Source organism: Camellia sinensis, chromosome 1 (genome assembly GCF_055761805.1).
Source record: "Camellia sinensis isolate YWXY chromosome 1, ASM5576180v1, whole genome shotgun sequence".
NCBI lineage: Eukaryota > Viridiplantae > Streptophyta > Magnoliopsida > Ericales > Theaceae > Camellia > Camellia sinensis.
The window spans coordinates 64,291,017-64,317,828 of NC_138961.1; the positions used below are offsets into that span (position 1 = coordinate 64,291,017).

Genomic DNA, 26,812 nt, shown 5'->3' on the forward strand with positions numbered 1-26,812 from the left:
AAATTTATAATTGTTCTCCTATACAATAATAAAATTACCCAAATTGTTAATTAAAATATATTTCTAACATCATTAAAAACTGTTAATTGATTTGATGATTTATTAATAAAAGGGACGATTTATTATGAAATTAGAAATCTCAAAAGGTGAAATGTAATTTTTAAAATTACAATAAACGATTTATATTTTAATCAAACATTAGATGGTGTATTTGTAATTTACCTTTTTTTTTATGATTAGGGGAATTTCCCAAACCAAGCCAATTGGGTTTGAAATTATCTTAACCTGGCGTAGGAAAAGTCTCCACACCTAAACAGTGGTCCAACTACCCATCTCCCAAACAAGCCCCAAAAATGGGGGTTCAAGGTGAAAAACCCTAGCTCAGCCCCTATAAATACATAGCAACCATTAGTCCACCCTAATTCTCTAGGGTTTCAATCTTATTTACTGCTTTCTTTTCTTCTTCGTTTGTTTTGTTTTCATTGTCATTTTTCATTTCTTTTTCTGTTTGTTTATCTTAAAATTTGAAAGAAATCGCAGTGACGACTCCATGAAATTCAAGCTCAACAGACCGGAATGCAGGTTTTTCTCTCTAGAGAAGTTTGCGTGTCGACTACCCCGCTGAACTGAGCGATTCTCTCTCTCTCTCTCTCTCTATATGTGTGTGTGTGTGTGTGTGTGTGTGTTCATGTATTTTAGTTTTATTAATTTATAATTATGCTTAGTTTGTCAAATCTCTTTTCCCCTCTTCTAGATCTCGTCTTTATCATTTTCTTGGTATAGGGTTGAAAATTTTTTTTGATTCAAAAAAAAAAAAAAAAAACATTTTTTGTACAATGTAGATGAGGATGATGCAATAGTAAAACTATCCAACACTTGATCTGAGACATTATCTGTTGAGTGATGCTAAACCTTTGCTTCTGAATCTTGTTGTTATGATCTTGTTTTTAAAATTTACATTTTTTAGATGTATATCTTAGGAGATTCGATTTTATAGAATCATTTGAGATTAACGTTAGTAATAATGAAGTACTAAACCATTAGTTATACTTGCGGTCGGTGCGTACATTATGCATGCCTTAATTGGTGCCGAAGTGCGAGCGATATGATGCAAAGCACAAAGATTTCAAACAAATACTAGATGTGTTAACATTTAATTTTGTTTACTGAAAGTAGTTAATGTTCTATCCTCACATCAAAAGTCAACTAAAAAATTAAGAGAAACCCAAGAACAAAAAAAAAAAAAAAAAAAATTACTAACAAAGAAAGAAAAAAAGAAAAAGAAAAAATAGAAACCCAAGAACAATCAACAATAAACATAAGTATAAGTGAAACTTAGGAACAAAACAAAACTCAATAATAAATGTAAGTGTCTTATCAAACAAAATAATTAAAAAATAAAAAAGTATGATGGTTTGACCACCGTACTTGCAGCTTCACTCTCTCTTTTTTGATGTGCTAATGGCTTTGCTACAATTAGCATACCCTTTAGCAGCAACATTGGAGAGGTTGAAATTGCCTTCTGCTGTGTTAACTGATAGTAGCATCTCTGATGGGATCTTAAAAGAACCCATTGGTGTCAGTCTTTTACTTAGTTAGCAAACAAAGTTTTGTATGTCTTCAAATGAATTAGACAACCTATTAGTTAAATTAGTAGTTTGTTAGAGGTGGTGCTAAAAGTGTTAAGTAGTTTGTTAGAGGTGTTGCTAAAAGTGGCGATGTAGTTAGCACATGTGTGCGGGTGTTTCCTGATTGATAGTGGTGGGATCAGCATAGTTTTGTTTTTTTAAAAAGAATTTATTTTGTTTGATATAAATGTATATTTTAGTAGACCCCATTCTTTCCTAACATACTTCAATTACACAAAAGGGTGAGTTTGTAAGAGTTCACTTAAGTTGTACTCTAGCATGTTATATGGACATCATTGGCTTTTGTTTTTTTACATTGTTTCGATATAAGTATTTTTTTTACCAAAGTTTTTAGTTATATATAGTCTACCATGCTAAATGTCCTTAATTGATTTTTTGCTCGTTTCACATATCCTTGTTGTATAAGATTGACAATTACTTTGCTTTTGAGTTAATGTGGTTTATTGTTTCTCCTCTTACGGTTTTCATTTTTTGTTTCTATACATTATTTGCAAGAGATCACCAAGTGATGAAGTGTTGAAATATCTTAGGACACCATTGGACATAACTGTTTAAAGTTGTGAATGAAAATGCCATTTTTTTGATGATGATAAGTTTGTCAATACAATGTTTTTAGTATTTCTACTTTTAGTGCCCTCTTAACTTGCATTGACGTACATGCAAGGACTAATGATCACACAATTCAATTTGTATGGAAATCTGTTGATTAATGTTTTCTAAATTTTCTGTTTTTAATAGTATGGACAAGAATGTCTTTGATAAATTCGTGTGTTACATTACATATGCTTGCCTGTTTACTTAATAAAATGACACATGGTCATTAAAATTTTGATGGAATTCTCAAATGTGTTTACTATCATTGGGTGATGTCTGTTGACTTCTCATATAGACATAGTGGGTGCTTGGGAAGTGGGTTTTTTTTGTTGTAGGATATTATTGGAGAAACAAATTTTGGTGTTTAGGAAGATAGTTGAGTTTTTTTGTGGTTGAATGTGATGTTTGTGAGAGAAAAAGTGAAATGATTATGGGATTTGATGTGATATTTTGTTTGGATTTTTTTTTTTGGTTTTGTAAAACATTTGTCTTGTAGTGAAAAAATAAAAAAAAATCCAAAAACTTAGTTGCCAAACACCGCCGTATATAACTACGTTTGGAACGATGAGTGTTGTGTATTAGGTTCATATATTTTGCTTAATTTTATAACTTGTGTATAAAAAACCTAAAAGCATCATTAGACATTCTTGAAAAATCTGTTTCTTATTAATAATGTTGTGGCAATGATATTTTAAGAGTTAATTATCTAAAAGTCCTATTTATAAATGTTATGGTAGCTCAGGTTTTATTTAAGATTTTTTTAATCAATAAGTCCTATTTAGTAAAACTGAAAATATTATTAATTTTTCTCAATTTTTAAAATTAAGAAGATTATCAATTTTACATAGAAGTGTTTTAGATAATTGTTTTAATAATTGATAAAAAAAACAAAGTATGAGATCAAACATTTTTGTCTTTGATGTTTTAAAATTTTGAAAATCAAAATAAATATTAAATTATCATGTTCCTTTATAGTTAATCATAAATGATGAACAATCATTGTTTCGATTATTAAAAATTTAATGGGATTTGAAAGTTCAAAAAATCTTTATTAGGACTTGATAGAGTATAAGGGGTTATTTGAGATGAACTATATAGGTGCATTTTTTGACTTTTTAATTAAACTAGAGAAAATATAGTTTGAGATAATTTTTTAATTTTTTGCAAAAAAATATGTATTAAAATATTGTATGAAATATTGAAATTACCGAACTACCCTTCTAACAGGCACATTTGCTTTTGTGCATGTCAGTGAATTGTGTTCATCACTGTTCAGTGCACTCTGTTTTTGTTTTTCTTTAATTTTTTTTTCACCTGTGTATGTCAGAGGAAGGGACAAAAGCAAGGGCAATTCTGTCTTTTTGCCCTATGATTTTAAGCCATAGTTTCCCGCCCAATGTTTGTGAATAGAATAAGTAGGTGTTTGGCATCCTTTAAAAAAGACAGCCAAAAAGTCTTTGAAAAAGCAAAAAAGTTAATACTATTCACATGTTTGGGAAGGAAAAAAAGTTTGAATAGACAGAGGGTAAAAAGACAGAAATGCCCTTGGCTTTGTCCACTTACAACAGTGCATTTTTTGGTAAAAAAAAAAACAGTGTAGCGCAGTGCATTGACGCGGGATTTCACTGACATGCACGAAAAGCATGTTAGTGCTCAGAAGGGTAGAAAGGTAATTTTGTTAGTTGATGCAATATTTTAATACACATTTTTTCGTAAAATGTCAAAAGTTATCCTAAACATATATATATTTTTCCTATATTTTTTTAGCCAAAAAAGTGAAAAAGTGCACTTATATGGTTTATTCCAAACAACTCCTAAACTTTTTTGCTTTTTTATCTTTTTTAGCTTATCCCAAACAAGTTCTAAGTTCATAAATTAGGACTTGTGTGTAAACGTCCCATATTTGAATGTTTGTTTTGCATGTCAAGGGAGTAAAATTATGTAGGGCTGGGGCTAAAATTATGTAGGGCTTTGGATTTTAAATTTTTCTTCACTGAGAATTTTACATTTTGAGATTAGTTACTGGTATAAAAAGTATTTGCCTAATGTTAGACTCTTAAGTATCTTAGCATAATTGATTAGAAGTAGTATGTCACACTTTGGAGACTGATTTTCCTTACACACTTGACAAGGTGTGTGAATAAAATACACTTTTATATTAGGTAAAATAGTGAGTCTACCACTTTAAGTGATGTATATCAAACCTCATTACATTAATTGGGGGTCAATTACATTATTTTAACTAATAAAAGAGTGTGTTTTGTTCATACACTTTGTTAGTGATGTACAAAATAGTTTTCAATATTTGGTTGCACCATGTTATAGATCTTATATGGATTATCAAAAATTACTACCGTGAACATGGGGTTTGTTGCATACTTATTGTGGGCTTCACCCTCATTTTGGTAAATATTTTGATAATTTTTGTGGTATCTCTAATATTTTTATTCTGGTTTGGGAATTTTAAAAAAGGCTAAAAAGCCAAAAAGTTACCAAAAAAGTTATCACTATTCACAAAATAAAAAAATTAATATACAAATATTAAAATACAAATTAATTTTTTGGCCCATCTAGGTACTGACGTCAAAGCAAAGACAGTATACAGTATTTTTTTTCCCTTTGCTTTGACGTCAGTACCTAGATGAGCAAAAAAGTTGATTTGTATTTTAATATTTGTATATTAATTTTTTTATTATTTTTTTTGGTGGATAGTGATAACTTTTTTGGTAACTTTTTGGTTTTTTTTTTAAAGTTCCCAAACCAGGCCTATAATTTTGGAGTTTTTATTAGTAGCATGTGTTTTAACTAGGTCATGGGTTCAACTTTCCCTTGGTGCTTTGCAATGGGTGGAGATGCTAATGTCTACAGGTGCTAATGTAACAATTAACAACTAACTTTCGCCAATCAAAAAAAAAAAAAAATAGCATGTGTTTTAAAGTCACTTCTGGTGCAACAAAATTGTTTTATTACGCAAGTTTTAGAAGCTCATTACCAAACTTGATTGGTCTGGAATGAAAACATGACTTTGAGGCCAAAGTCGGGATTACTTTTGGCGAATAGAGAGCTTAAAGTCGTGCGTTCAAAACACGATTGATATTATGTTTTAATAGTTGTGTTTTGAAATCATGGCTTTGAGCTCAAAGTTGCGTTCTTTCATTCCATGTGGTGAAAAAATCAAAAGTTTTCCGACAATGTGATTTTGTATCTTGTGTAACGGGTACATCATGATGGTCTATTTACATAATAGAAATATATCAACGTGGTGTGTCTGTTACACAAGATTTTACCTCCAATAGTGGGATTGTTGCATATACTAGTATATTGTTATTTCATTGAAAAGTTGCTTCTATAGCAATCATTCAATATTGACACTGGGCAGGAACTTTTTTGTTTGGTGTTGGCATATATTATTGACATGTCAAAAATGTCAATGCTTTAGTTGTCTTATTAATCGACATGATATTTGATACGGTCATTTGCATAACAAAATATTGTATTTAAAATCAAGGAATAACTATTATTTCGAAGTATAGCGGTTAAGGCCAAGTGTCGATTCTTGGGGACTAATCGAATTGTTTTATTTCAGAAATAATAATTAAAGTGATTGGTTTTGAAAATAATAAACAATTAAAAAAAAGAAAAGAGAGGCATGCCTCCCATGTCTTGAGAGAAGGTGTGGGAGGCATGGTTATCTTTTTTTTTTTTTTTTTTTTAAATTTATTTTATAATATATATAATATAATATATAAAATATCTAAAACGTATTATTTACACTAAATTTATATATAAACACCTAAAATATATACAAACACACAAAATTATAAAATAATACAAATTAATGGACTAATAAAATGTATGTTAGTGGGCCAAATGTGTAATATTTAGGCTCCGATCAATATTACATTCTCATGTCAAATATTAGCGTAGCAAATAGAATTATGTTCAAATTTTTAAGAGAAAAGTTGTGTGTGTGTCTTGGTCTCCTGCTAGTATTTGTCCTTGGATTGTAAATTGGTGCTCTAGCAAGTTGTTCTGAGAATTGAGTTCTTGTACAGTTAAGTGAAAGGAAAATTGAACGGGAAAAAGTAATGTATTTTGTACTTCTATTTCATATATTAATATTGTATTATGCTTTTTCTCAAACAACAATAAATGAATAAAAGTGAAATGGAAAGAGAATATATTTGGTTTTTTGTTTTTGTTTCTAAATGTGGTCTTCTTTAATTTGGGGTTGGAATTTGTGTATTGAATAGTTCTTGCTATGTTCTACTGAAGGCTCTTACAAGTTCTGTTTCATAGTTTTGTTGATCTCTATCTTCACCACGAAGAGGTCATGGAAATATGGAAAGACAACTTCAGAGAATCTGGTTTCATGTTGGTGATCAAAAAAAGAATTTAGTTTCTAGTTTTGCTATTACTCCAGCAAAATGGTTTGCCACTAGCATTCTTTCACATTGATGAGATTTTACAATGGATTATGGCTTTTAGTGGTTTAAAGAGGTTATTTAAAGGGAATTGCTATTGCTAAATAATGTATATTGGTTTACTCAGATTGTATATTGGTGATCAGTCAAGTTCTTGTCTAGTTAAGCGAAATGGAAAAAGATTTGTGCAATATGTGGTTGTTTTTGTTTTTGTTTTTCAATGTGGTTTTCTTTAGTTTGGGTGAAATTTGCGTATTGAAAGTGTTTCATATGTTCTATTGAATCATGTTATGAGTTCTACACTGTCAACTTATTAAATATTTTTGTTTCTCCAAATAACCATGGCTGATTTATGTAGATGATGCCACTAGATTCACAGTTTTCTTGAGTTAGTCTCTTTTTTGTCATGAAGAGACATTGAAATATGGAGAGACATCTTTGGAGAATTTGGTTTCAAGTTTTCGCTATTACTTAAGCAAAATGGTTTGCTATTATCATTCTTTCATATTGATGAGATTTGATAATGGATGGCTTCATTTCTCTCCATGGTAGACTAAAGCAAGATAGGCTATTAGATTTGAATAATGGCAGCAATTTCAAAATTGTATGCATTATTGTGCTTCTCTATTGATGATGATGGTTGCTGTTGAGTAATTCTTATTTTTGAGCTTTACAGAAGATAAGGTAGAGATAAGGTGGCCTGTTGGTCATGTTGTTTCTTTCCTACCAATGCAGCTGGATGGCGAGGCTTTGTGATTAATTTTATTTCTTTTCTAGCAGAGTTGGTGCTTGTCCTGTTGAATCAATTGCTTGTAATTTTAGCAGAGAAGGAAAGAGGGTATGTTTTGTGAATGCTGGTGTCATGCAATTTGTAGAACCGGTCATTGGTGTTTGATATTGCAGCTGTTAAATATTTATGCAAACAAATTCTGCAAACAAATTCTGCATTGCTGTGATACAATTTTGTAGAGTATTTTGATTGCATGTCATACAAATCCAGACTTTTGAGCTCACAATGAAATCCTTGAGTAAGGCTTATTACATTGTTTTTACTAGTAGGGATTATAATTGTAGAAAGAGTGTCATTGCACAATTGAATGGAAGCTAGCTTGCTCGTTTGAAATATAAGCTAGCTTGTTCGTTGAAAATATACCAGTAGGGATCATAATTAGGGGTGCTTGTGGTTCGGTTGCGGCTGGGGAACCTTTGATCCGCCATTCGTTTGCCAAATTGGCGGATGCGGATTGAGCGGATTGGTGGATTGGCGGACGGATGCGAATCAGTTTGACGGTTTAAACTTTTACAAATTTTGAACATAATACAACAATTTGTTAACATTTTTTTTAGATAACATTCCAACTTAACATAATCAAAAGATTGTCAAGTAAATTGTCAAATACTAATAATAAATACATTAAGAAAACCAAACATTATTAAAACTATTTTATTTGATTTAAAAAAAAAATGACAAAATTAAGCCTTATGTTTTTTACACTAATAATACCAAATATCAACCCTTGCCTTTTGATAAAAGGATTTCGAAATTGAAAACATAACAGAATATTTAAATTCTTTCTCAATTGAAAACACAAACAGAATATTTAAACAAATTGAAAATACAAAGTCTTACAAATTGCTAGGGGTGCTTCAAGTTTGAGAGTTCGGTTGCGGTCAAACGAACCTCAAATCTGCCATCCGTCTAAAACTAGGCGGATTGAAAAAAAATTAATCCGCAACCATCCTCTCGTTATCATGCATTCGTCCAAAATGCGGCGAATTGGTTTGGTCGGTTTGGATTGTTTGGAATATCCTCTGAGCACCCCTGATTATGCTTATCAGTTGCATTGAGGTCTCCTTTGGTACTCAAGTGTAAGCTAGCTTGTTCGTCTAAAATGAGCTACAAATAAGCGAAGCAAAGCTTTTTAACAGATTTAGTTGATAAGGAGGGTGGTTTGGGCAATGATATGATTGAACGTAATAGATGCTCAAAATCCTTTTCTGTTACTAATATGGTAGCGTGGGTTGTAGATAGTTTAATTCATAAAATTGTGGTTGATGGCTCATTATATAACAATCAGGTGATAACAAATGCTGCAGGTTTTTTTGCTTTGTCATCTACTACTGTGGAAGCAAAATCATGTTTTGAAGTTGTTCTATGGTGTGTCGACCTTCACTTAGTGAAGGTTATTAATATCTTCACGGAGTCTCTCTCTCTCTCTCTATATATATATATATATAGATATATAAATATGTATGTCTGTGTTCATGTGTATGCATGTATTTCAGCTTTATTAATTTGTAATTCTACTTAATTTGTCAAATATGTGCTTTGGAAAACAGAGATTGCGATGAGGATAAAAAGCTCCCTCTTCGGAAATCTAAAGTTGAGGATGAATTGCTGGCAGAATCGAGCTACTACTTTTTAAGCCACCCCTGAGTAATCTCTTTTCCTCTCTTCTAGATCTCGTCTTTTATCATTTTTTTGGTCTTGGGTTGAAAATCTTTTTGATTACAAAAAAAGAAAAAAAAAAAAAAATTGTATGCGTTGATGGTCTGATACAATGTAGATGAGGATGATGCAATAGTAAAATTATCCACCCCTTGATCTGAGACTGTCTGTTGAGTGATGCTAAACCTTTGCTTCTGAATCTTCTTGTTATGATCTTGTTTTTAGAACTTACATTTTTTAGATGTATATCTTAGGAGATCCGATTTTATAGAATCATTTGAGATTAACGTTAGTAAAAATGAAGTACTAAACTATTAGTTATACTTGCGGTCGGTGCATACAATGTATGCCTTAATTGGTGCCAAAGTGCGAGCAATATGATGCAAACTGCAAAGATTACAACCAAATACTAGATGTGTTAACATTTAATTTTGTTTACTGAAAGTAGTTAATGTTATATCCTCACATCAAAAGTCAACTAAAAAATTAAGAGAAACCCAAGAAAAATATATATATGTATATGTTACTAACAAATAAAGAAAAAGTAGAAACCCAAGAACAATCAATAATAAAAATAAGTATAAGTGAAACTTAGGAACAAAACAAACAATTCAATACTAAACATAAGTCTCTAATAAAAAAAAATAATTAAAATATAAGAAGTAAGATGGTTTGACCATCGTACTTGCAGCTTCACTCTCTCTTTCTTGGTGTGCTAATGGCTTTGCTACAATTAGCATACCCTTTAGCAACAACATTGGAGAGGTTGAAATTGCCTTCTGTCATGTTAATTGATAGTAGCATCTCCTATGGGATCTTAAAAGAACCCATTGGTGTCAGTCTTTTACTTGGTTAACAAACAAAGTTTTGTATGTCTTCTAATGAATTAGACAACGAATTAGTTAAATTAGTAGTTTGTTGGAGGTGGTGCTAAAAGTGTCAAGTTAGTAGTTTGTTAGAGGTGTTGCTAAAAGTGGCGATGCAGTTAGCACATTTGTGTGAGTGTTGCCTGATTGATAGTGGTGGGATCAATATGCTTTTTTAAAAAAAAAATTATTTTGTTTGATATAAATGTATATTTTAGTAGACCCCATTCTTACATAACATACTTTAATTACACCATTATTCACTCTCTAAATTAATAAACACTTAAGACAACATTGGGTCTCCTATTCACTAAAATGGTGGCATTGGCTGTCATTGAGATATCTGACAAAAGGGTGAATTTGTAAGAATTCACTTACTCTAGCATGTTATATGGACATCATTGGCTTTTGTTTTTTACATTTTTTTCGATATGAGTATTTTTTTACCCAAAGTTTTTACTTTAGTTATATATATATTCAACCATGCTAAATGTCCTCCATTGATGTTTTGCTTGTTTAGAATAACAAAGAAATCATATATCCTTGTTGTATAAGATTGACAATTACTTTACTTTTGAGTTAATGTGGTTCATTGTTTCTTTTCTTATGGTTTTCATTTTCTGTTTTTATACATTATTTGCAAGAGATCACCAAGTGATGAAGTGTTGAATATCTTAGGACACCATTGGACATAACTGTTTAAAGTTGTGAATGAAAATTCCATTTTTCTGATGATGATAAGTTTGTCAATACAATGTTTTTAGTATTTTTACTTTTAGTGCCCTCTTAACATGCATTGACGTGCATGCAAGGACTTGTGATCACACAATTCAATTTGTATGGAAATATGTTGATTAATGTTTTCTGAATTTTCTATTTTTAATAGTATGGACAAGAATGTCTTTGATAAATTCTTGTGTTACATTACATATGCTTGTGTGTTTACTTAATAAAATGATACATGGTCATTCAAATTTTGATGGAACTCTCAAATGTGTTTACTATCATTGGGTGATGTGTGTTGGCTTCTCATATAGACATATATAATCACATTTGGAATGGTGAGTGTTGTGTATTAGGTTCATATATGTTGCTTAATTTTATAACTTGTGTATAAAAAACCTAAAAGCATCATTAGACATTCTTGAAAAATGTGTTTCTTTAGCTAAATGATTGACATGATTCTTATTAATAATGTTGTGGCAATGATATTTTAATGTTTGTTTTGCATCGTAAGGGAGTAAAATTATGTAGGGCTTGGACTAAAATTATGTGGGGCTTTGGATTTTAAATTTCTCTTTATTTAAAAATAAGCAGGGTAATGAGAATTTTACAATTATTTTCCGAGAGAATGTGAAATTGACTCTGAAGAAGGCTTTGACAATATGGTAGTTGAAGGTATACAAAATAAAATTTGTCTCTGATTTCTTCCAGAAACTTTGAAGCTTTCAAATGGAAATTCAGTTTTGATTGTGATTTGGTTTCTCCTCGTAAGGGCTTCTGTCAAATTTTTGATACAGGTTCATATGGTGAAGGCCAGTTTTACAGCAGATTTTGGAATAGTTTCAGGCACATTCTTGAAGTTGAATCGTTAAAATTTGAACAGATTCGTGATTGTTTGAACTGCGTCTGTCTATAACCCCACTCATTCTAAGTTGTAGGAGATAGAAATTAGTATTGAATTACAATCTAAATTAGAGTCATAGTAGCTTTGAATTTTTCGATTTTTTGCTCTGTTTTTCTTCATCCTCATTTAGCTTTCTGCATTAGAGAACACAAGTTTGGCTTGCCATATCTTGGATCGTTCTGCTACGGTCTTGGATTCTAGTTGTTGTATCGAGGGAGGTTGGCGTTGACAACCTGAGCATCTCGGTGGAGGGTGAATGAAACCTTAAGGAAATTGTGTCCCAACACAAGTCTCGACTAATTTTGGTATTGTATCGTTATGTATTACAATTTCTAGTTTAATTTCTAGTATAATCTTATTGCATATTTGTTTGTTTAAAGTATTATTGTTGTGTTTATTGCTTTATTTCTCTGAAATAATTTCATTGTTTTCCCTTTTACTCTGGTTTGATTATAAATCAAACCCAAAATCATTTTTGTGCTCACTTTGTAAGTGAATTAATTACATCATTTGTAATAACTTTCCAACAGTTTTAAGGTTTAAAATTTTGGTTGTGTTGAATTTGTTTTTGTTACGATCGAGTGTTTTATTCTGTGTGGATGTGGTTTTATAGAATTTTTCATTAAATTGCAAAATAGCTATTATTTGTGGTTTAAGAATGATAACTGAAAATGAGAGTGCTGAGACTTATCCTACCCTGTTCCTATCTCGGGAATTGTGATGCCAACAGTAACTCTATCAGTATCGATCAATCATGGGAAAAAACGAGAAAAGTTTATTGGAATTGATTTTAAATGATGGCAACAAAAAATGTTATTTTATCTTACCACTTTAAATTTGGCTCGATATGCCCATGAAATTGTACTAGTGCTGAGCGAGGGAGAAATTGACCGGCAAATTGTGGCTGCAGTGGAAGCCTGGAAGCATGGGGACTTTTTGTGTTGGAATTATATTCTCAATAGTCTTGCAAACACACTTTGTAATGTGTATTACGTGAAGGGAATTGCTAGAGAATTGTGGGAATCTTTAGAACTACAATATAAGACATAAGATGCTAGCGCAAAGAAATTTGTTGGATTATATGATGGTTGATTCCAAGACTATTATTAGTCAAGGGCAAGACTTTTAGTTAATTCTTCATGAGATTCATGCTGAAGGAATGACTCTTAGTGAATCCTTTCAAGTTGTGGCAATTATTGAAAAGTTGCCACAAACATGGAAGGAATTTACGAATTATTTGAAGCATGGATGAAACTGGAGGAGTTGATTGTGCGGAGTTGATTGTGTGGCTTCGTATAGAGGAGGATAAACGTGGTTTTGACAAAAAGATAGGCAGTCATATGATTCGAGCCAAAGTGAATGTTGTGGAACAAGGACGATGCTCTAAATTCAACAACAGAAAGAGGAAGTATGATGGTGAGAGTCCCAAGTAGGGCTTCCAAGAGTTGAACAACAAGAGGTACAAAGGCAAGTGTTTTGTGTGCGGTAGAGATGGACAGTGAGCGATGAATTCCCATCAACGCAAGGATAACGGAGATTCTAGCAAGAGACCTGCACAAGCACATGTGACCAAAGTTAAAAACATTTCAAATGGGTTGGCAGACATTAGTCTCTTTGCAGTGGTGTTAGAGGCAAATTTGATAGACAATACCAAGGAATGGTGGGTGGACATGGGGCTACTTGTCATATTTGCGTCGACAAAAAGATATTTACGACCCATAATTTGGTGGAAAATGGAGAACAACTCTTTATTGGAAATTCTTCAACCTCTAAAGTCGAGGGATAAGGTAATGTTGTGTTGAAGATGACTTCGGGAAATGAACTCACTCTCAACAATGTACTCCGTTTTCTAGATATTCAAAAGAATCTAATTTTCGGGTCATTGTTGATTAAGAATAGGTTTAAATTAGTCTTTGAATCTGAGAAGGTTGTTCTTTCCAAAAACGGGATGTATATGGGAAAGGACTATATGTATGATGGGCTATTAAGCTCAATGTATTAACTGTTGTACCCAATATTATGAATAATAATAAGAATACTTTTTGTTTATATTGTCGAGTCCTGTTATTTGTGGCGGGCATGGTAGATTAGGACATGTGAATTTCAATTTTATTTGTATATTAATTTTTTTTAATTTGTTTACCTAAAATTGAAATTGATTTTAATCACAAGTGTGAAGTTTGCATTGAAGCAAAACTCTCAAAGGCATCATTTAATAAAGTAGAGAGAAGTACTAAACCTTTGAGTTTGATTCATATAGATATTAGGCATCTGAAATATGTTCAAACAAGAAAAGGTAAAAAGAATTTCTTTACTTTTATTGGTAATAGCACGCGGCATTATTATGTTTACTCGTTGAGAAGCAAAGATGAAGCCTTGGAGGCTTTCAAGCAATACAAAGTTAAGGTTGAGAACCAACTTGGCAAGAGAATTTAGGTTTTCAGAAATGACAGAGGTGGTGAATATGATGCTCCATTTGAGGAAGTGTGTTCTCAATTCAGAATTATTCATCAAACTACTGTCCATTATCGTCCTCAATCAAATGGAGTGGCTGAGAGAATGAACCAAACTCTAAAAGAGATGATCAATGCCATGTTAATAAGTTCGAGTTTATCCCAAAATTTGTGGGGGGAGGCAGTTCTATCTATAAATTTTATTTAAACAGAATACCCCACAAGAAGACAAACCAAATACCATGAGTTGTGGAAGGGTCGGAAACCTACCTACAATTATCTTAAAATGTGGGGGTGTTTGGCAAAAGTGGCTATCCCTAGTCCCAAGATGACTAAGGCCAAGTTTGGCATCTTCTCAAAAAGACAAAAAATCAAAAAGTTACTCAAAAAGTTAAAAAAAAAGTTATCACTATTCACCAAAAAAAATATTAAAAAATTAATTTTCCACACAAAAGTACAACTCAAGCAATCATGTATGTTCAGCGTTGTGCAGCGTTTGTGAAGAAAAATTGCACAGTTTGGGTGCAATTTTCACACACTGTTGTTCGGCCTGTGGGGGCCTATCACGGGTCCGGTTTTGATAATTTGAACCGTTAAATGTGTAGAATTCGTCGAGTACTATGTCTGTAAAAAATCACATTGATTGGATATCGATAACTATATGATCAAATCAGTTTTGTATAAAAAAATGAATGGTGTTATAATTAACGATTAAAAAAAAAAAAATCTGATCAGATAGCTATCGATATCCGATCAGCGTGATTTTTTATAAGCATATAGTACTCGATGAGTTCTACACATTGAACGGTTCAGATTATCAATACGAGACCCGTGATGCGCCCCACGGGCTGAACAAAACCGTCCAGTGCGATGCCTGAAAAGTAGCTAATAATTTCTTACCATCAATTTGGCTGTGCAGATTGTACGGCTATACAACACACATCTCTAATATTCTCCCACACATTTCTTTATACAATTTTTTAATACATATTTTTTCATAAAAAATCAAAGTTAACCCAAACATCCATAATTTTTTCCTCAACTTTTTAGTCTAAAAAGATAAAAAGTGCACTTATTTAGGACATCTCAAACAACTCCTAAGATTTGATAAAAAAACGCTAATTTGTGTATTCATCAGTTATGTGAATAATAATAGTACATATCGATTTTTGATTCATAAATCTGAAAATCTTGATGTGCATGAGAATACTATTATTGAGTCGAGGAATGCAATGTTCTTTGAACATATATTTCATTGCAAGACAACTGTAGAGTCTATGACTCCATAAGTAGAAAACACAAGTTTTATCAAAAGAACTTTTGATGTTATGAGTAAGAGTGAGGACCTAGAACATCAAGAGGATAATGAACCTAGACGAAGTAAGAGCGTTAGAACTTCAAATTCCTTTGGTCTTGATTTTCTAACTAACTTGTTAGAAAATGAGCCTCAAAGCTTTAAGGAAGCGATGTCAGGTCCTAAAGCATCTTTGTAGAAAGAGGCTGTGCATAGTGAAATTGAATCCATCATGCAAAATCATATTTGGAAATTGGTTGATCTCCCTTCAGGATGTAAACCACTTGGATATAAATGGATATTCAAGATAAAAATGAAAACAGATTGTTCAATTGACAAGTATAAAGCGAGAATTGTAGTCAAGGGGTATAGGGAAAAGGAGGGTCTAGATTATTTTGATACATATTTCTCTGTTACAAGAATAACATCCATTCGCATGCTAATAGCAATTGTGATGTATAATTTGGAGATACATCAATGGATGTTACAACAACTTTCTTACACGGCAACTTAGATGAGGAGATCTATACGGAACAACCCAAGGGGTTTGTGGTTCCAGGTGAAGAGAAGAAAGTTTGTAAGTTCGTAAAATTGCTTTATGGGTTAAAACAAACACCGAAACTATGACATGTGAAATTTGATTAAGTCATGATTTCAGATGGGTTTAAGAAAAATGAATGTGACAAGTGTGTTTATTTGAAGAAAATAGAAGAAGGCTATGTCTTAATTTGTCTTTATGTTGACATGATTATTATTTGGAATAATAATGGCATGATAAAGTCCACAAAGAAGATGTTAAACAAATGGTTTGACATGAAGGACTTTGGAGTTGCAGATGTAATTCTTGTAATGAAGATCACAAAATCTTGTGACGGATATGCTTTATCTCAGTCTCATTATGTTGAGAAATTCTGGAGAAATTAGTATTCATTTATCAAAGAATATAGGTGCGCAAGCATATCACAATTAGAGTACTCCCATGTTATTGGGAGCTTGATGTACCTTAAGAACTGCCCTCGACCTGATATTGCTTATGCAGTAAGCAAGTTGAGTAGGTATACAAGTAATCTAAGAAAAGAGCACTGGAAAGCTGTTGTTAGGGTACTTAGATATCTAAGATATATCCAGAGATACGGCTTACAGTATACTCGTTAGCAGTACTAGAAGGGTACAACGATGCAAATTGGATATCGGATATGAAAGGCTCGAAATCCACAAGTGGATATGTCTTTACCTTGGGAGGTAGTGCAGTCTCTTGGAAGTCATCCAAAGAGACATGCATAACAAGGTCTACAATGGAATTTGAGTTTATCGCATTAGATAAAACTGGAGAAGAAGTAAAGTCTTTGAAATTTCCTGTAAGAGATTCCAATGTGGCCTAAGCATAAACGTAATTTTTGATTTAAAAATTAACCATCTGATTGTATCAAGTCAATTAGGATGTAAGTTGTTTGGGGTGTCCTAAATAAGTGCACTTTGTTTTTTTGGACTAAAAAGTTGAGGAAAAAAATATGGATGTTTGGGTTAATTTTTTGATTTTTTATGGAAAAATGTGTATTAAAAAATTGTGTAAAGAAGTGTGTAGGAGAAGATTAGAGATGTGTATTGTACAGCCGTACAATCTGCACAGCCAAATTGATGGTAAGAAATTATTGGCTACTTTTCTGGCATTGCACTGGACCGTTTTGTTCGGCCCGTGGGGGCCATCACGGGTCCCTTTTTGATAATCTGAACCGTTCAATGTGTAGAACTCGTCGAGTACTACATGCCTATAAAAAATCACGTTGATCGGATATCGATAGCAATCGGATCAGATTTGTTATTTTTCAATTGTTAATTATAACACCATTCATTTTTTTATACAAAACTAATTTGATCATGTAGTTATCGATATCTGATCAATGCGATTTTTTACAATTATATAGTACTCGACGAGTTCTACACATTGAACGGTTCAGATTATCAAAACGGGACCCATAATGGGCCCCAGCGGGCTGAACAACAGTGTGTGAAAATTGCACCCAAACTGTGCAATTTTTCTTGACAAACGTTGCACAGCGTTGAACATACATGATTGCTGAGTTGTACTTTTGTGTGGAAAATTAATTTTTTAATAGTTTTTTTTGGTGAATAGTGATAATTTTTTAACTTTTTGAATAACTTTTTGGCTTTTTGTTTTTTTTGGGAGATGTCAAACTTGGCCTAAGTTTTGGATGCAACCACACTGAATAATTTATTAGGTTACACCAAAACCATACCCACACAAAATAAAACACTAGGTTGTAACAAAAACACCCACATAGGATAAAACCTATGTCTCTTCTTCAAAGAAGAATGTAAACCAGAGCACAAATCGACTCTCTCTCTTTAGTTTCTTTTCCTCAAATCTTCATCATTTCTCTTCAATTTTGTTTCATTGTTTTCCTATGATTTGTCTTTCACTTTCTCAAATCAAATAAAGTAGACCCAAAGTTTTTATATATTTATGAAATTTCTCCTCAAATAAAACAACAAATTATTATTTTTATTTATTTATTCAGGAAAAAAATTTCAACACAGCCAAAATTTTAAACCTTAAGATGGTTGGGAAGTTATTACAAATGATGTAGTTAATTCACTTACAAAGTGAGCACAAAGACGATTGTGACTTTGATTATAATCAAAGTAGAGCAGCAGGAAAAACAAACGAAATTATTTCAAAGAGAAATAGAGCAATAAACACAACAACAATACTTCAAACAAACAAATATGCAATAAGATTATATTGGAAATTAAACTAGAAATTGTAATGCAAAACGATACAGTACTGAAATTAGTCGATCCCAGATATGGCGAATCAAACTTGTTGTACTCTTCCCAGGACTCAAATACTCTCTAATGTAGAAAAACAGAGCAAAAAATTACAAAAAATTCGATGCGACTATGACTCTAATTTAAATTGTAATTGGATACCAATTTCTATCTCCAAACACGAATTTGTTCAAATTTTGGCGATTTTAACCTCAAGAATGTGCTTGAAACATGATGAAACACTGTTCCAAATCAGCTGTAAAGCTGACCTTCATCATATGAACCTCTATCAAGAATTTGATAAATTCCCCTAGGAGGGGGATAAACCTAATCACAATCGAAATTGAATTTCCATTTGAAAGCTTTAAAGTTTTTGGAAGAAATCAGAGACAAATTCAATTTTGAATTCATCCAACTACTGTGTCGCCGAAGCCTTCTTCGGAGTCAATTTCGCATTCACTCGGAAAATGGTTTTGAACAACCATATATATGAAGTGAATCAGCACGCAATATAGAACGCGTTTCCACCTGAACACACCTCAATCGATGTCCAGATCCCATCCCAAATTAGGCTCAAAGTTGTCCTAAACTCATGGTTTCACAAACCATTTTTCCAACATGCCCAATACTTTGGAGATTGATTTTGCTTACACACTTGGCAAGGGGTGTGAATAAAATGCACTTTTATATTAGGCAAAATAGTGAGGTCTTCCACTTTAAAATGATGTATATCAAAGCTTAAATGGGGTACATCACATTAAATGGGGGTCAATTACATTGTTTTAACCAATAAAAGAGTGTTTTGTTTTTTAATAATTTATGTGTTATCTTTAATATTTTTGTTTTAATTTTGAAGAATTTGAGTTTTTATTAGTAGCATGTGTTTTAACTAGGCCTAGTCTGATCGGCCATCATGACTTTCCTAAGGGCTTAGTTTAGTTCCTATGGAGAGGTCATGGTTTCAACTCTCTCTAGGGGAGTTGAATTAAGGAAGCAAGCACTTGGTGCTTTGCAATGGGTGGGCAGGCTAACTCCCATAGGTGCTAATTTAACAATTAACAACTAACTTTCGCCATTAAAAAAATAAAATAAAATTAGTGGCATGTGTTTTAAAAGTTACTTTGGGAACTTGATTTGGTTTGGAATGAAAACATGACTTTGAGGCCAAAGTCGGGATTACTTTTGGTGAATAGAGAGCTTAAAGTCGTGGGTTCAAAACACGACTGATATTATGTTTTAATAGGAGTTGTGTTTTGAAATCATGGTTTTGAGCTCAAAGTCATGTTCTTTCATTCCATGTGGTGAAAAAATCCAAAGTTTTAGCCTTATGTAATAAAGTTATTCGACAATGTGATCTTGTATCTCGTGCAGTGTTTTGAAAAGCGCGCTTAGGCGCGCCTAAGCCCAAGGCGAGATGAAGCGCAGCATTGCACCTCAAGCTTGGCGAGGCGAGGCGACATGGGCGAGGCGCAGATGAGGCGACGAAGCGCGCGCTTTATTATGAAGCTCGACACGTGCGCTTCATGCGCTTCGAATTTATTTCACTCCAACAGCCCCATTTGTTTACTGTGTGGATACCCACATGGGATGACATCTCATTTACATTATAAAATGATACAAACGTGGGTCAAAAGAGCGAAAACATTTAAAAAAGCCCTAGTGGAGAAGAAGAAGAAGAAGAAGCGACGTGAAGAAGATTATACGACACGCCAAATACACAGGTTCTCTTCTCCTCTCTCTTCTCTGGTTCTCTTCTCTTCTGGTTCGACTATTCTCTTCTCTCTCTCCTCTTCTTTGGTTCTCCTCTCCCTCTGTTATACCCTATTTTTTTTTTTTTTTGCTTCATTCTTCTCTTCTGGTTCGATTCTTCTCCTCTTCTTCTCTTTTCTCTCTTCATTGGTTCTCCTCTCTGCCTCTGTTATACCTTGTTTTTTTTTTTTTTGTTTTGTTTCATTCTTCTCTTCTGGTTCAATTCTTCTCCTTTTCTTCTCTTCTCTGCCTCTGTTATACTCTGGTTTTTTTTTTGTGGCTTCATTCTTTTCTTCTGGTTCGACTGTTCTTCTCTTCTCTTCTCTAGTTCATTTCTCTGCCTCTATTCTACTTTGTTTTTTTTTTTTGCTTCATTCTTGTCTTCTGGTTTGACTGTTCTTCTCTTCGTCTCTTCTTCTCTTCTCTGGTTCTTTTCTCTGCCTCTGTTCTACTCTTTTTTTTTTTTTTTTGCTTTACTGTTTTGGTCTTCTTCCCTTCTCGTCTTCTTCTCCTCTTCTCTGCTCTGCTCTAATTTGTTCTTCTTCTCTTGCTCTGTTTTTTTTTCCTCCTTTGTTCTACTCTGTTTTTTTTCCCCGTCAAAATAATAATAATAATAAAATGAACACTGAATCAGTGCTTATAGTCTCAATAGGTACATTCATAATAAATGACAATACCTGAGGGTGGAAAAAAAGATCCGGCATGGAAGTATGCAACAATGGTAAATCCTGAAAATCTAAGCAAGTTCAAGCGTAATTTTTGTGGAAAAGAGATGAATGGGGGTGTTTTCCGAGTTAAGCAACATCTTGTTAGAGGGTATAAGAATGTAATTAAATGTCCTAGATGCCCAACTGAGGTTAGTAATGAGGTGGCTGATTATATGGCAAAAGAAAAAAGCAACTGAAGGATCAATTGAACTTGATGCTTGACTTTGATGAAATGGTCAACGAAGAAGATTTTGAGGATGAGGATGATGTTGTAGAAATCTCTCCACATGGTAAACAACCTGTTCGTATTCAAGGTTCTACTCGAAAAACTACCTCTGCTTCTATTCAATTGAAACCTAAAAAGCCTAGGAAGATAGGGCTAGATAGGGTCCATGGATTGTTTCTTCACACCTGAGCTAGAGTTAGTGGTGCAAAAAAAAAAAAAAAAAGGCAAGGGAAAGCAAATTAAAATTGATGAAAATAATCCTTATAGAAAAGAGTTAATGGAGAGGGCCTATGTCAGAATTGCAAGATGGATATATGATATTGGAATTCCGTTTAATGTAGTCAATAATGAAAGTTTTGCACCAATGATTGAAGTCATAGGACAATTTGGTCCAGGTTTGAAACCACCAAGTTACCACATGATACGGATTCCTTATCTCAAGAAAGAAGTGAATCATGTCCATAAGTTGATGAAGGAGCACAAAGAGGATTGGGCAAAGTATGGATGTTCTATAATGCGTGATGGGTGGACGGATAGGAAGCATAGAACTTTGATTAATTTCTTGGTGAATTGTCCTAGAGGAACCATGTTTCTTGAGTCTATTGATGCATCTAGTTACTCAAAGGATGCAAACAAGATTTTTAACTTGCTTGACAAGTTTGTTGACAAAATTGGAGAAGCTAATGTGGTCCAAATTATCACCGACAATGCTGCAGCAAATGTATTGGCAGGTAAAATCCTCTAGCTCTATTGCAAATAGTGTGCTTTTGTTTTGGTTCTAATTGTTTAAACTAGTATGTTATAAACTTGCAACTTGTAATCTTATAGGGAAGTTTTTGGAGGCAAAGAGACCCCACTTGTATTGGACACCTTGTGCAGCCCATTGCTTGGATTTAATGTTGGAAGACATTTTCAAATTACCCAATTTTAAGAAGACATTTGAAAGAGCAATTGGGGTACACGGTTATATTTGTAATCGTCCATCTTTGTTGAATATGATGAGGAGTTTCACTCAATTGAAGGAGTTAGTGAAGCCTGCTAAAACCCGATTTGCAACAGCTTTCTTAACTCTGCAAAGACTTTATCAACAAAGGAACAACTTGGGGAAGATGTTTACTTCGGAGGAGTGGACCAAAAGCAAATTGGCAAAGGAGCCGCAGGGTAAGAAGACAGCTCAAATAATGCTAATGCCTTCATTTTGGAATCATGTTCACCTTGCCTTTCAGTTTTCATGTCCTCTTGTTCATGTACTAAGAATGGTTGATGGTGAAGACAAGCCTCCAATGGGATATATTTACGAGGCTATGGATAGGGCTAAAGAAGCTATTGCAAATGCATTCAATGGAAAAGAAGAGAAGTATATAGAGATCTTTGAAATCATTGATCAAAGGTGGGACATTCAATTGCATCGCCCTTTGCATGCTGCTGGGTTTTATTTAAATCTTAGTTTGTTTTACAAAGATTCAAATGTTGCAAAGGACGAAGAAATCATGACAGGCCTGTATCAATGTATATGAAGGTTGATCCCAACACTAGAGATCCAAGATAAAGTTTGTGCAGAATTAGCTAAGTATGAGAAGGCTGAAGGACTTTTTCTGATTCCTATGGCAAATAGACAAAGAAGTATAAGGGTACCAGGTAATCATTTACAATGTTCTATTCTAGTAGTCAATACCTTTTACTTAAAAATGTTTGCTAAGTGCTAACTAATTATCATGATCAGCTGATTGGTGGATTTCTTTTAGTCATGAAACTCCTGATTTGCAAAAATTTGCCATCAAAGTACTTAGTCTTACTTGTAGTTCATTTGGCTGTGAGAGAAATTGGAGTGTGTTTGAACATGTGAGTACCCGTTGCCAAATCTAGTAGTGAATTCCAAAAACAAATTCAGTTATATACAAATTTAAATGCTTTTTTATTTATTGTTGCAGCTTCACAGCAAAAAAAGAAATAGGCTGGCTCAAAAACGTCTCAATGATTTGGTGTTTGTGAAGTATAATAGAGCATTGAAGCGTCGATACATGAAACGTGCCAATATTGATCCCATCTCTTTGAAAGATATTGATGAGAGCAATGAATGGTTGATTGGGAGGATGGAGAATGAGCTTGTGTTTGATGATGATTCTTTGGGATGGGATGATGTTGCTGTAGCTGTTGGAGTTGAGGAGAGTAACCAAAGAACTAGATCAAGCACAACTAGGACAACACACCAACAACTTGTAGATGAAGAAGATGAATGGGAAGATGAAGATGAGGCTGAAGAGGAGGATGCGGATGGATACAAATCCAATGATGATGATGGAGGAGATGAAGTTCTTCATGCTGACGATGATGTCTATTAAGTTTTGAATACAATTATGCAACTATAGGACTTATATATTTTAATTTCTTTTTCGAACCACAAATTAGAAGCTTAGTTGCATTGAATTATGTAGATGATGATTTTAATACATAAGGTTTTTGGTGGATGTAAATGTCATACTTTATACCTTTTGTTGGATATTATACTTTTTAATATACTACATATATTTGTTATGTTAAAAATTTTGCCTACTTTATAATTTTGCATTGCTTTGATTATGTGCGCCTTGCTTTGGTGAGGCACACGCCTCGCTTCGCGCCTCGCGCTTAGGCTACAGGAGACCTTATCGCCTCGGTGCGCCTGGAGCCTTTTAAAACACTGATCTTGTGTAACGGGTATATCATGATGGTCTATTTACATGATAGAAATATATCACCGTGGTGTATTTGTTACACAAGATTTTACCTCCAATAGTGGGATTGTTGCATATACTAGTATATTGCCATTTCATTGAGAAGTTGCTTCTGTAGGAATCATTCAATATTGACACTGGGCAGAAACATTTTTGTCTGGTGTTGGCATATATTATTGACAAGTCAAAAATGTCAAATGGTTTAGTTGTCTTATTAATCGACATGATATTATATTGTCACATCAAATATTAACATAGCAAATAGAATTATGTTCGAATTTATGTGTGTTGGTCTCCTGCCAATATTTGTCCTTAGATTGTAAATTGGTGCTCTAGCAAGTTGTCCTGAGAATCAAGTTCTTGTACAGTTAAGTGAAAGGAAAATTGAACGGGAAAAAGGAATGTGTATATTGTACTTCTATTTCATATATTAATATATATATCTGTATTATGCTTTTCTTAGAAAACAATAAATAAATTAAAGTGAAAGGGAAAAAGAATATATTTGGGCTTTTGTTTTTGTTTCTAAATGTGGTCGTCTTTAATTTGGGGTTGGAATTTGTGTATTGAATAGTTCTTGCTATGTTCTACCGAAGGCTCCTACGAGTTCTGTTTATCTTGATCTCTGTCTTCACCATGAGGAGGTCATGGAAATATGGATAGACAACTTCAGAGAATCTGGTTTCAAGTTGGTGATCAAAAAAAGAATTTAGTTTCAAGTTCTGCTATTACTCTAGCAAAATGGTTTGCCACTAACATTCTTTCACATTGACGAGATTTTACAATGGATTATGGCTTTTAGTGTTTTAAACATTTTATTTAAAGGGAATTGCTATTGCTAAATAATATATAGTGTTTACTTAGATTGTATATTGGTGTTGTATCAGTCAAGTTGTTGTCTAGTTAAGCGAAATGGAAAACAATTTGTGCAATATATGTGGCTGTTTTTGTTTTTTTATGTGGTCCTCTTTAGTTTGGGTGAGAATTTGCGTATTGAATAGTGTTTCATATGTTCTATTGAATCATGTTATGAGTTCTACACTGTCATATGTTCTATTAAATATTTTTGTTTCTCCAAATAACCATGGTTGATTTATGTAGATGATACCATTAGTTTCATAGTTTTCTCGACTTTCTGTCTTCATCATGAAGAATCATTGAAATATGGGGAGACATCTTTGGAGAATTTGGTTTCAAGTTTTTGCTATTACTTAAGCAAAATAGTTTGCTATTATCATTCTTTCGTATTGATCAGATTTGAGAATGGATCGCTTCTTGTTTGTGTTAAAAGGTTCCTTCAAGGCAATAGGCATCTTTTTAGCAATTATGTAGTTCTTTTTTGCAATGACTCTATCCATCTAATAATTTACTTAAAACCCCTAGTTTAGATCAGTTTTGGTACTAGGAAATACATGTGTTTTCTTCAATATGGACCCGATGGCACTAAATTCACAATATTTACTCCTAAGTGTTCGATAGGCGAAATTATTCAGTGCTCTCCATGATAAGACTAAAGCAAGATAGGCTACTAGATTTGAGTAATGGCAGCAATTTCAAAATTGTATGCATTATTATGCTTCTCTATTGACGATGATGGTTCCTGTGGAGTAATTCTTATTTTTGAGTTTTACAGAAGATGAGGTAGCGATAAGGTTGCCTCTTGGTCTTCTTGTTTCTTGCCTACCAATGCAGTTTGATGGTGAGGCTTTGTGATTAATTTTATTTCTTTTCTAGCAGAGTTGGTGCTTGTCCTGTTGAATCGATTGCTTGTAATTTTATCAGGGAAGGAAAGAGGGTATGTTTTGTGAATGCCGGTGTCATGCAATTTGTAGAACCGGTCATTGGTGTTTGATGTTGCAGCTATCAAATATTTCTGCAAACAAATTCTGCATTGCTGTGATACAAATTTTTTAGTATTTTGATTCCATGTCGTACAAATCCAGACTTTTGAGCTCACAATGAAATCCATGAGTAAAGAGGACTTGTTACGATGTTTTTACTAGTATGGATTATAATTGTAGAAAGAGTGTCATTGCACAATTGAATGGAAGCTAGCTTGCTTGTTTAAAATATAAGCTAGCTTGTTCATTTAAAATATACTAGCAGGGATTATAATTATCAGTTACATTGAGGTCTCCTTTGCTAGTCAAATATAAGCTAGCTTGTTCGTCTAAAATAAGCGAAGCAAAGCTTTTTAACAGATTTAGTTGATAAGGAGGGTGGTTTGGGCAATAATATGATTGAACTTAATAGATGCTCAAAATCCTTTTCTGTTACTAATATGGTATCATGGGTTGTAGATAGTTTAATTCATAAAATTGTGGTTGATGGCTCATTTCTGGCAGGAGGAGCATGGGTGGCTTTTGATGAATATAACAATCAGGTGATAACAAAAGCTGCAGGTTTTTTGCTTTGTCAGCTGCTACTGTGGAAGCAAAAGCATGTTTTGAAGCTGTTAAATGGTGTGTCCATCGTCAAGTGAAGGCTATTAATATCTTCGCGGATTCTCCAGTTGCTGTAATGGGTTCACCCCTCTTGATGGTAAATAAAATTATAGAAATAGATGGTTATTATAATATTATTCATGTAAGTTTATATATCTGTATATATTTTTTGGGTAGAAATATTAATATAAATGTTTTATACTCTATTTATTTGTGATTTAAAAAAAAAAAAAATACATATGTCATTGTCAAATGATTTGAAAAGGGATCTTGATAAGAGTGGAATTTTTGTTAATAGAGTTTGTGTTAGGTTTTTTTTTTTATTAATCTTTAATAGACTTTCAAGATGGTATTATATTATTAACTAAATTTATTTACTTCTAAGTTTTATTCATTTTTTTTTTATCAATATTTTTAAAAAGTATTGAAATAAAATAAATATTTTAAAGCTTATTGATATATTAAAAAAATTATACAAGACATAAATTTTTTAGTTCATCACATATAACTGTCCATAATATTATACATCTAGCACACTCTAGCCAAGGCGAAATATGCCCAATTAGGACCAAAGCCTAGTCCAATCAACTAGAGAGAACAAAGAGCGAAGGTAATAACATCTCTAATGGTAGAGTTAAAATTGTTTATTAGAGCATTTTTATTAAAATAATCAAATTTTTAGTTAAATTTTAATTAAAAGTATATTTTTTTATTTTATCATCTTTTTAAATACATTCTCTAACAAACTCTACATTATTTATTTTATTTATTGAGTCATATTTCCTTAGTTATATGTAACTAGTGGTTTGATATTTAATTAAAATAG

General features: G+C 32.8%; 1 protein-coding gene and 5 non-coding genes across 16 annotated transcripts; all 6 read left to right on the forward strand.

The window, feature by feature from the left end:
• The first annotated feature begins 244 nt into the window (after nt 1–244).
• LOC114316802 (uncharacterized) lies at nt 245–26,053 on the forward strand. 11 transcript variants are annotated; one of them, XM_082878582.1, is made up of 6 exons: nt 326–7,505; nt 8,765–8,850; nt 9,008–9,104; nt 19,518–19,867; nt 20,539–21,559; nt 21,657–23,296. In XM_082878582.1, exons 5-6 carry the CDS (start codon nt 20,995–20,997, stop codon nt 22,343–22,345), a joined length of 1,254 nt encoding a protein of 417 aa, XP_082734708.1. In that variant the 5' UTR covers nt 326–7,505; nt 8,765–8,850; nt 9,008–9,104; nt 19,518–19,867; nt 20,539–20,994; the 3' UTR covers nt 22,346–23,296. The 11 variants fall into 11 exon arrangements, 5 of the variants coding, with proteins under 5 accessions (XP_082734708.1, XP_082734694.1, XP_082734701.1 ...); XR_014335602.1 differs by adding an exon at nt 25,888–26,053 and having other exon boundaries at nt 326–9,104; nt 21,657–22,466; XR_014335600.1 differs by having other exon boundaries at nt 326–9,104; nt 21,657–22,670; nt 22,760–23,296.
• LOC114316372 (small nucleolar RNA Z107/R87) lies at nt 533–636 on the forward strand. The gene has a single exon (XR_003648180.2). It is a non-coding gene; the product is annotated as a small nucleolar RNA Z107/R87 (small nucleolar RNA).
• On the forward strand, nt 840–930 carry LOC114316373 (small nucleolar RNA snoR31). Its single transcript, XR_003648181.1, has one exon. It is a non-coding gene; the product is annotated as a small nucleolar RNA snoR31 (small nucleolar RNA).
• Nucleotides 2,147–2,240, forward strand: LOC114316371 (small nucleolar RNA snoR31/Z110/Z27). The gene has a single exon (XR_003648179.1). It is a non-coding gene; the product is annotated as a small nucleolar RNA snoR31/Z110/Z27 (small nucleolar RNA).
• Nucleotides 9,006–9,108, forward strand: LOC114316370 (small nucleolar RNA R30/Z108). The gene has a single exon (XR_003648178.1). It is a non-coding gene; the product is annotated as a small nucleolar RNA R30/Z108 (small nucleolar RNA).
• LOC114316368 (small nucleolar RNA snoR31) lies at nt 9,232–9,320 on the forward strand. Its single transcript, XR_003648176.1, has one exon. It is a non-coding gene; the product is annotated as a small nucleolar RNA snoR31 (small nucleolar RNA).
• Nucleotides 26,054–26,812: the final 759 nt, after the last annotated feature.

Coding starts and splice junctions, on each gene's coding strand:
- LOC114316802 (XM_082878542.1), top strand. CDS start 20,995: ATGGATTGTTTCTTCACACCTGAGCTAGAGTTAGTGGTGCAAAAAAAA. Junction 21,560..21,656: donor TGCAGCAAATGTATTGGCAG/GTAAAATCCTCT, acceptor GTAATCTTATAG/GGAAGTTTTTGGAGGCAAAG.